Source organism: Sus scrofa, chromosome 18 (assembly GCF_054392235.1).
Source record: "Sus scrofa isolate SSC_HxYL_T2T_F1_AM1 chromosome 18, Sscrofa_HxYL_maternal_Yorkshire_Landrace_v2.0, whole genome shotgun sequence".
Classification (NCBI taxonomy): domain Eukaryota; kingdom Metazoa; phylum Chordata; class Mammalia; order Artiodactyla; family Suidae; genus Sus; species Sus scrofa.
The window spans coordinates 27103065-27113528 of NC_139400.1; the positions used below are offsets into that span (position 1 = coordinate 27103065).

The 10464-nt window shown below is 41.5% G+C and overlaps 1 protein-coding gene and 1 long non-coding RNA gene across 6 annotated transcripts in view; both read left to right on the forward strand.

Annotated features, from left to right (window-relative positions):
* LOC106506781 (testis-specific gene 13 protein) overlaps positions 1 to 838 on the forward strand; it is a 539004-nt gene extending 538166 nt beyond the window's left edge. For both annotated transcript variants that reach the window (XR_014833845.1, XR_014833847.1), the window contains one exon: positions 568 to 838. This is a non-coding gene — a long non-coding RNA (testis-specific gene 13 protein). The remainder of the gene's footprint in view (positions 1 to 567) is intronic.
* A 277-nt stretch (positions 839 to 1115) lies between these two features.
* The window catches only part of COPG2 (COPI coat complex subunit gamma 2), a 116894-nt gene continuing 107545 nt past the window's right edge, over positions 1116 to 10464 (forward strand). For 2 of the 4 annotated variants that reach the window (XR_014833146.1, XM_085004789.1), the window contains exons 1-4: positions 1595 to 1936; positions 2397 to 2449; positions 2993 to 3073; positions 7616 to 7687. Coding sequence is in view for 2 of the 4 variants with exons in the window: in XM_085004789.1 (XP_084860915.1) it covers positions 7661 to 7687 (27 nt within the window). In the remaining 2 variants the exon portion in view is untranslated. 4 annotated transcript variants of the gene reach the window in all.

Below are 10464 nucleotides of genomic sequence, written 5' to 3' on the forward strand. Positions count from 1 at the left end.
ATGGTTTGAATTGGGGCCATGAAGGCTGGTTAGGAGTCTGTCCAAGAAACAAACAGGACCTGAATTAAGGTGATAGCAGTAGGAATAAGAAAACAGATTTAAGGGATATTTACAAGGTATAATGCTTCAAAAAAGTGCGGAGGGATGGGAGCAAGAGCCCACAGTGGAGGCGTGACACTGAGGCCAAAGGTAGAAACAGTGTCTTAGTTGTTCTTTCAGACAGGAGAAGGGAAAACCAACATACATTTTAGGAAAAGACCAAGAGGAATATGAACATCCAAGTGAATGTACCTTAACTTAGTAAGAATGGGTACAAATGGAATCATTTGAAAGGGTGGAATTAAACAGGGAAGAATTGGCAGTGTTTTAAATAGCTTGTTGAGGAAGGAAAGAATTATAAAGAAGGCTGGGAAAGGCAGTCCGTTGTCCAAAATCTTCCCTCTTGGTAAGAGTAAAGATCAGCTTTCTCGGCCCTTCAAGTGGGTCTCTTTTCATGCCTCACATTAAGTGTCCTTCTGAGCCCTCTGGAAACCCACACTCACGAAGGTTCCCTGTGCTTTGTTGCAGTCTCCAAGAAGTCTGAGAGCGCCTTGCCAACTTCCCAAATGATCTGGGAACCATTAACCCTTTCATCGCTTCTGGAGGAGAAGCCCACCAGAACTGCACCAGGAGCGAGCACGTTCCGCAGTGGAAGGGCCCAGCAGTGGATTATAAAAAATGCCACTGTTACTAAGTGAAAACAAACCCTTCCATGCCCCTCGCTTCGTCTCCACAGACTGAAGGGCCTACAGATGCCGTCATCTAGGGCGTGCAACCAAATAAACGAACTTCCTGCTCACTGCAGGCCTAAGCTGCCGGGTAGCTTGCAGGGTGGGCCATGGCTCACCCCGCTCCGCCACCAACGACTGAAGGGGCGGGGACGCGGCCCCGGGGGCTCACTGCCTGGCCCCGCCTCCGCGCGGCTGGGGAAGGAGGAGAGGGCGTGGTCACGTCCCTTGAGGGTGAGAGCGGCCGCGGCCGGCGGGGAGGGCGGGCCTTCTCTCCGAGTGACGGGACCGGGGCCCAACCGGCGCCAAAGCACGGGGCCGGCCTTCCTGGAGCCTCTTCCGCTTGCCGGCTGCGGCGCCTGGGACGGTTGCGGAGGGTCTGGGCGCTGGGAAGTCGTCCAAGATGATTAAAAAATTCGACAAGAAGGACGAGGAGTCTGGTACGCGCAGGGCTTCTGACGCCCATCCTCAGCCGCGAGGGCCCCTCCCCCCCGCCGCCGCCACCTGCTCCGGGGACTGCGCACCTGGGGGCGTGGGCGTCGGTGTGCCAGGGGGCCGGAGTTGGAGCCCGGCCCCTCCTCCGCCTCGCTCAGCTCCAGCCCGGGGCCTGCCCCTAGCCCCTCCCCCGGTCGCCGGAGCCTCCCCTCGGGTCGCGCGCTCCCTCCCTGGCGCCCGCGCGATGCCTCGGGCAGCTCGGCGGCCCCGCCCCCAGCCCCCTCCCCCGGCGCAGCTCCTCGGAGCCACCTCCGCTGGTACGCCGGGGGTGGGCTTCCCGCCAAAGAGGCGGGCGCAAGGCAGGGGGCGGGGGCGTGTGTGTGCGCGTGCGGGAGGCGGGGGGTGGGGAGGGTCGGGGCTGGGGACTGGTAGTGTTAGGCCCGGAGTGGATTTGCTAAAAATAGGATAGTGTGTGAATGAACCTTGGGGTGCCTTGTATCTTACAGTCTTCCTGGGGCCCATTTGCTCTGTCCGCTTCCTTGGGGGCAAGGCTGTTGTTCCGTGATACCTAGCTCATTTAATACTCAAGCACCCGAACGTGAGTTGTATTTTGATACCCATCTTTGGTCCAGAGCAAAAGCGGAAGCTGCCAAGCCACCTCAAAAAGCAAAACAAACACAACAAAAACCCTCAGTGATTGATAGCTACTTTCAGGAAACGAAATCGAAGATTGGGTTAGTAAACCTCTGTGACCCTTTCCAGCTTGGAATTTATGTATCATCTGATGAACTCTTCTGCTTCGCAGTAAATGATAGAAACACATAAAGCAGTGCTCTCCTTTAGAGAAATCCAAAGGATCCTACCACAATCTCATTAATCTTAGTTGTGTGGCCACGACAGATATTTGTAACATTCATCTCAAAAGAGGGCAGGAAAAGAAGACACTCATTTCAGGCAGGGTTTCTGCAAAGGAGAAGTACAAGTTCTTACAGGTTAGCGAGGACAGAGCTAGTGCCAGAATCAAAATGATTTTAACCAATTTATATGAGTATTAGTGATGGTTATCACTGTGATATCCAAATGGTCATTTCACTTGGGTGAGATTTCCCAAGCATTCAGTACCCTTCTCTAGAAAGAGTTTGTGTAGGACAGCTATTAAAGACATTTTTTGTTTTGTCTTGTTTTATGATATAGGTAGTGGTTCCAATCCTTTTCGGCATCTGGAGAAGAGTGCTGTCTTACAGGAGGTATGGCTTGGAAGTGTTCCATTTTAGAATGCTGGACTGAGGGCCCCAGGCTATGTGGTACAAATTAAGAATCATGGAGTGTAACCAAGTTCAGAGAATATAGACTTGAGGGAAAAAGAAGAAGGGTTAACTTGTCGTAGGAGAGTCTAGACCTTATAGAAATGCAAAAATATGTAGACTCTATCACATGTTGAGAATTTTAAATAAAACCCCAAACGAGGTGTTTAATGCAAGGTTATTGAAGGAAATTATAGATAATAAGCTCATTATATTCAAACGATTTAGCTAAATATTGTTATTCTTAATAGGTAATGCCCAGTAGCAGCTGATCTAAGGAAATTAGAATGGATAGTAAAGAATGGAAAAGCAAGGCTGCATCTAATTATTATAATAAATTGAAAAATCTAAGAAATATTATTTGGCTACTGTGATTAAAATATATTATAGTATTTATTATATTAAAGTTTATTTTTAATACATTTTAATAACCATGATGGAAAAGATAGAAAATAAACTATGAATAACAGCTTTTTATTTCCACAGGCTCGTATATTCAATGAAACACCCATCAATCCAAGAAGATGTTTGCATATTCTTACAAAGATTCTTTACTTATTGAACCAGGTAAATTATTTTGATTTTCCTCAGATTTGTGTCCTGGAACATAACCTACAGTGAAGTACTTTCTGAAAAGTATAATTATTTAGGTTTTAAAAATTCACTTAATTAAGAAATCTGCAGTTTTTGTTTAACATAACAGTATGTAAAATGTCCTGAGGACAAGAATTTTGACATATACTTCTTTTTCATTCATGAGGTGTATCAAGTAAGCACATGGGAGATTTTCAATATTGATTTGAATTTAACAAGTTTTAATTAATGTTAAAACATGTTGTGTAGATTTGTTCAGAGGTCTTTATGTCCGACCAAAAATATATTGCAAAAATCTTAGACAAATTCCAGATAGGTATCTTGTCCTTTTATGGAGGTTATAGTGATGCTTTAGAGCTTTGATTTTAACATTCAAATTTTATGCAGGCATGCCTTGATTTATTGTGCTTTATTTTATTGTATTTTTTTTTTTAGTAAATTGAAGGTTTGTGGCAACCCTGTGTTGTCAAATGATGGTGAGCATTTTTAGCAATAAAGGATTAAATTGAGATATTTACATTGTTTTTTAAGACATAATACTGTTGCACAAAGTAGTCTACAGTATGGTATAAACATAACTTTTATATGCACTGGGAAATCAGAAAATTCCTGTGAATGCTTTAGTGGAATATTTACTGTATTGCGATGGTCTGGAACCGAACTCTCAATATCTCTGAGCTCTGCCTGCTGCACCGTTGGCAATATGATTCTGAGCTTAACTATTCTGTGCCTTAATGTCCTTTTTGTAAATGGGAATTATAATCATCATACTTGTTTTATAAAGTGTAGTGATTAAATGAGACAATAAATGTAAAGCACTGAGAATAGTCCTGGACACATAGACACATTCAGGCATAGTTTTCATTCAGTCATCTTACATGTATGTTGATTACATAGCTGCTGTGTCCCGTGCACTGTTTGAAGCAGAGTTTTAGCTGACAAAACCAACAAAAAAAAATTTGCCCTCATGAAACATAGATCCCAGTTGCTCTTATTGTTATTTATTTTATTTGTGTGTGTGTGTGGTTTGATTTATTGTTTGTTTCTTATGTTTTGTTTTGCTGCAGACTAAAAAAACCTCATGAAATGTCTAGCACCATAGAAAAGGTGATTTTGTTTCTTAGATTCACACACACACACACACACACACACACACACACACACACACCCTCAGGTAGTTTCCATATGGTTCTAAGAAGACTCTGGTTTCCAATCTGAATTCCATGAGACTATTTTCACTTTACTATGTTTCATGACTGAAGACCTCATTCAGAGACATAAAGTTGTGTGGTTTGCAAATGGAGACTGAGCAACAAGTACATGCTTTTAAATATATCTATTCACAAATATCATATCCTCCTGTGGTATTGTGTTAGAAATGTTTAAGGGAGTTCCTGTTGTGGCTCAGTGGTAATGAACCTGGCTAGTATCCATGAGGATGCAGGTTTGATCCCTGGCCTTGCTCAGTGGGTTAGGAATCTGGTGTTGCTGTGAGCCGTGGTGTAGGTCACAGAAGCGGCTCTGATCCTATGTTGTTGTGGCCGTGGCATAGGCTGGCAGCTGTAGCTCCAATTTGACCCCTAGCTTGGGAACTTCCATATGCTGCGGCTGAGGCCCTAAAAATTAAAAAAAAAAAAAAAAAAGAAAGAAAGAAATGTTTAAGGCAAAGTCAGTTAAAAATTTTTTTTAACATATTCCAATTTTATTTTATAATTTATACTTATGATTTATATTTTCAAAGCAAATCACATATATTATTTCAGTTGATTCTCATGATGAAAAATTATTATTTTCGCTTTTCAGACTTTACTTTTTTCCCCACTTTAGTGAGGTATGCCACAGTTAAATACACTGACCTCAACTGTACAAGGCAATAAATTTTTAACATACATATATACCATGCGATCACAACCTAGATCAAGACAATGGAAACCCAGTACCCTAGAAGGTTTTCTTTCATATCCCTTCTCAGCCACTTTCCCTCCAGTCTCCAGCCCCAGGGTAGCTGCTATTCTGGTGGCTCTCTCTACCTCTTAGTTTTGCCTTCTCTTGAACCACTCCTAATTGAGATACTACAGTATACACTCTTGTGCCTGATTTCTTTTATTTAGCACAAAGTCTGTGAGATGTATCCGTATTGTTACATGTATCAGTAGTTTACTCTCCTTTAATACTGTGTAGAAACTGTACCATTGTTAGTTTTAGTTTTTTCCTCCTTTCTCCATTTGATGGAAACCTAGGTTATTTTCAGTTTGTAACTATTTTGAATAATACTGCTATGACATTGGAGTTTTTTGGAGTTTTTTTTTAGATATGTATGTGTGCTTTTTTATTTGAGGCATAATTGATTTACAATGTTGTGTTAGTTTCAGGTGTACAGCAAGGTGTACAGCAAAGTGATTCAGTTTCCCATCTATCTATCTATATATTATTACAAGATATTGAATGTAGTTTCCTATGATGTGCAGTAGGTCTTTGTTGTTTATCTATTTTATATATAGTGGTGTGCATCTGTTAATCCCAAATCCCTAATTTATCTCCCCCCCACCCTGGCCCCGCTGCCAAAGTCAGTTGGATTTAACTTTTCATAGCATCCATTGTATCCAAGTTGGCTAACTCCATTTTATAAGCAGAGTTTTGAGTAGTTGAAGTTGGTTCAGAGTGACATGTATTTTTATATTGGCCAGTAGTACTGCTTTGATGAGCAGCTCATGTTGATACATATAATTATCTTGATGAGGAAATTACCCGCACAGTGTGATAAATAAATACAGTCAAATGCATGAACAGATTTGGGAACCTTAGTTTTATCTTTCGCCTAGTTTATAGTTGTGCTTTATGGGAAAATGCTTTTAAATTTCTATCAGAATTTACATATCCATATATTCTCTTAGTTTCAAGTCAAGAAGTCGGGAATTAGGTTTACTGGTATGACTAAAAAGTACATGGGCTTCTATTATCCAATAAATATGAAAGAAAGAAAGGGAAATCTCTTGCTGATGAGCCATTTGGGTACTCTGACTTAAGTAATTGTGAACTGTTATCATACTTTGTCTTTCATCCTAAACCTTCAAGGTTTTCCATCAAAATTTTTCTATTCTTCTACCTGTGACAAATAGATTGAAGACTAGTTATAGTCTTTGTGAGAGCTGAAGCCCTGAAAAATGATTCAGCCTAACATTTATATAAGATTGCTTTCAGTGAAGAAATTAAATATTGAAATGGTAATGTTTCAGGTAGCCTGTGATCTGCAGTGTTTTGACTATTAGTGAAATAGGTTATCAACCACCTTGCTACTTAAAAACATGTGGTTCCCAGATCAGAGCATTCACATCACTATAAGCTAGTGAGAAAAAGAAAATTTCACGCTTCGCCCCAAAGCCCCTGAATCAGAACCTGTATTTTGGGAAGATTCTCAGATGATTTTTTAACAGTGTTAAAGTTCTGATCCAAAGAAGCACATATCTTGATATCTATTAGCAGCACTATAAACCTTACTTTTAAGAAACTACTCTGATTTCTGCCCTTTTTGTTGATCTCTCTCTCTCTTTTTAAGTACTGCACCTGTGACATATGGAAGTTCCCAGCCTAGGGGCCTAGGCCACAGCCACAGCAATGCCAGATCTGAGCCGGGTCTGCAACCTATGCTGCAACTTGCAGCAACACTGGATCCTTTAACCCACTGAGCAAGGCCAGGGATTGAATGCACATCCTCATTTATACTAGTTAGATTCTTAACCTGCTGAACCACAATGGGAACACCTGTTGATCTCTTTTTACCATGTTTTCTTGGATTCCTAATAGTTCTTACAGTTTAATGTTTATTATGGTTCTGTGATGTGTCAGGCTTTGCAGTGGGCATTGGGCTATAGAAATGTAGAAGCTGTAATCTCTGTTCTTAGGCAATATAACAGTAACATCCTATTCTGATTAGGAACTCAAGTTACTATCATTTTTTACCTCCTTGTAAATCATGATTCTTCAGGGAAATTCAAAGAGTTTCTGCTAAGAGGTCAGAGATCACTATTCTAGAGCTTTTTTTTTGCTTTTTAGGGCCGCACCCGCAGCATATGGAGGTTCCCAGACTAGAGCTCCAATCGGAGCTACAGCTGCCAGGCTACACCATAGCCACAGCAACACAGGATCCAAGCCTCATCTGCGACCTACACCACAGCTCATGGCAACACCAGATCCTTAACCAACTGAGCGAAGCCAGGGATCTAACCTGAAACATCATGGTTCCTAATCAGATTTGTTTCCGCTGCACCATGGTGGGAACTCCTATTCTAGAACTTTTATAGCAAGGTGTGTGATATTGAATTATGTTAAATAAGTAGTGGATAAATGATTTTGTGTGTTTATAAATTAAAAGGGAGAAAATAGCAAAGAGGCACAATATTTATAAAGAGAGTTTTCCATAGTTCTTAAAGATCTTTGCAGAAATAAAAGGGAAATCCTTAAATTTTTTTGTTTCTTTTTTGAGTTTAAGAAATTATTTTAAATTGTTTTCCTTAGGGTGAATACTTTGGAACTACGGAAGCCACAGAAGCCTTCTTTGCAATGACTCGATTATTTCAATCTAATGATGTAAGTCATTTTTTTTTCCTTTTAATTCTTTTGGGCTAAAAAACTCCTTTTGTTTGTTTTCTTTGGAGGAACTTAGAGTATTCCAAGTTCAGGAAGGTTGCTTGAAATGTTTAAAATTACTTAAAAATTGTTTTTCTTCATAAAACTTATGAATACTTATTAAAAGATACATGAAAATGAAAGAATGAAAGTATATAGTTTAAAGCTGTTCACTCACAGATCTACCAGGCAGTCATAAAAGCAGTTAATATCCAGCTTCTGGCATGATGCTGTGAAGGTAGACTTGTGTAAAGGTCAGTGGACTTAGCTACCACATCTTTTAATGAAGTTCTTGGTCAAGTTTCTGGTGGGCCTGGGCTTGCCCTCAGCCAGCAGGCTGGCAGTTGAGAAGAAGAGCGGGATGCAGAGCAGGGAAGAGGATGTGGAGTAGGAAAAAAGAAGGGTGAGGACAAAGTAAAGCTGCCAGCACCCCCACATCTGTCTCTCACTGCCTTTGACCACCTGACTTCCTTTTTTAAATTTTCTTGGCTGTGACTGTGGCATATGGCAGTTCCTAGGCCAGGGATTGAATATGTGCCACAGCATCGACCTGAGCTGCTGCAGTAACAATGCCAGATCCTTAACCCACTTGGCCACAAGGGAGCTCTTTTGTTTTTTTTTTTTTTTAGATAGTGCCTCCATTGTGGGGCTATTCTCTTTTTTTTGGCTGCCCCCATGGGATGTGGAAGTTCCTGGGCCAGGGATTGAACCCACACTACAGCAGTGACCTGAGCCAATGGCAGGTACTTAACCCGCTGTGTCTCAAGAGAATGCCCCATCCTGACTTTCAGGCATAACAGCTGCTGCTTCACTTCTGTCTTCCAAATGTGGCACATATTTCTTTTTTGCCCAGCTGTGACTCAAAACCATACAGAAAAGGGGATTCTGGGATCTGCATTTCCCAGCTCTCTGTTAACATAAATTGGCCAAAGTATGCAGTTGTTTTGGTATGTATTGCATATCATCACAGGCCACATTTTGTGCCTGATCCTGAGGACTTGCTGGTTACGTGTCTAGATAACGAGCAGTTTTGGGATTAGGTCCTCTGGAACATCGCAGTCCCGTGTAAAGCAGCTATCTCAGGGGAGGTCATTACACATTTTTCAGGCAAAGGAGCCTAATTTCCTCAGACAGGGTATGAAGGACTGCCTCTACTTGCTAAGGAGGCTTGGAGGAATTTAGAGGTTCAAAGTACTCAGCTTAATCAGAATCTGCCCATATGTCCCCATTCTAATTTTTCGGGCCCCATTCCTTCCCAGCCAAGGTCCTGACTTTAACATAAAATGCCCCACAAGGGGGGTGAATTGAATTTACATTGTAATTTAGCCACCAGCAGGATATGCTTTTCAGAAATCTCAGCCCCTGTCCACCTGACATTAGGCTTTCTATTAAGGCATTTATGGAAGTTTTCTAGTCACTGACATAAACCTTAAGCTGTGATTTAAAACTGAACTCAGCATTTTCTTTTGCCAAGTTCTCCAGTGTATTTAGAAGGAGCTAGCCCATTATACAGCTCACTTTTATGAAAGTGTCCTATGGCAGCAACTACTTCATTACCTGAAGTTTTGTCTTTTGTAGGTCCTTGATTATACTTGACTGCAGGTGATGATTTTGCCACTGCATACCATGGACTGCTAGTGCCCCCTTTACCACTGGAGACAGGATCCTTAGTGCCTTTTATCAAATCAGAGAAGCAATTTCAGATTCCTAACCTTAAGGTCCTATTTCCCTTTAATCATTCCCTGTACCAGAATTTGGGACTCAGTCAGGGAGGCAGAATTTATTGTGATTATTATTGAATTATTTATTAGAGGAATTAGACTAGAACACCAGCTGCTGGAGTGGGGTCACAGAGAGGGACTATTATAAAAGTTGTGGAGAGCTGTTGCCTTTTTGTGGCTCTGTGAATTCATTGCTCCAGGTGTCTTGTGGTAGGCCAGATGTTGCTGTTACTCAGGGCTGGCAGTTGGGAAGAAGAGCTGGACATGGAGCAGGAAGAAGATGCAGAGCAAGAAGAAAGAGTGAGGACAAACTCGAAGCCTCCAGCACAGAGGTTGTATTGAGAAAAGAAGACATGAAATAGTTTTCTGGGAAATGCATTGGGGAAGTGTAGGATTGTTGGACAGGACAAATGGCCCTTTCAAGTTGTTGGTCATGAGTTTAAAGTATTCTCGGGTAGCTTGGTGAATGTTTTGCTCTAGCTATAGGCTTTAGGTTAAAGCTTGGAACAGTTAGAGATGGGTAATCAGGACTGGAGTTTTGTCAGATTAGTATATAAAAAGAGGAACAAGGAAATTGAGTGCTTGACATTGACTGTGGAGTCTGTGTTTGGTTAGGAGGCAAGTGAGAACAGGGGCTGCTTGGGGCAGTAAGGAGTTGATAGAATCAATGAATTGTAGGTCATGATGGAGTGAAAGAGTGGAGTCAGGAGTGGCAGTTGGAAAGTGAATGCTTAGAAATGAAATTACTGAAATTGATCAAGGCTGTGACAGTGGACGTGGATAATTGCAAGAGGAAGGAGGACAGGATCATTGGAGAAGAAGAGATCAATTCCGTGGAGTGGTCAGAGTTTCAGAAATACCTTCTCTATGAATATGAAAATCACCAACAATTATTACTGGGTTACTATTAGTGATAGTAAACTAAATTTTTTTTAAATAAAGCAAGTAACCTAGGGTCTATACATGTAACCAGGAATGGTGGCAAGTGATACAGTCTAATGGCATAAGTTTTTGGGG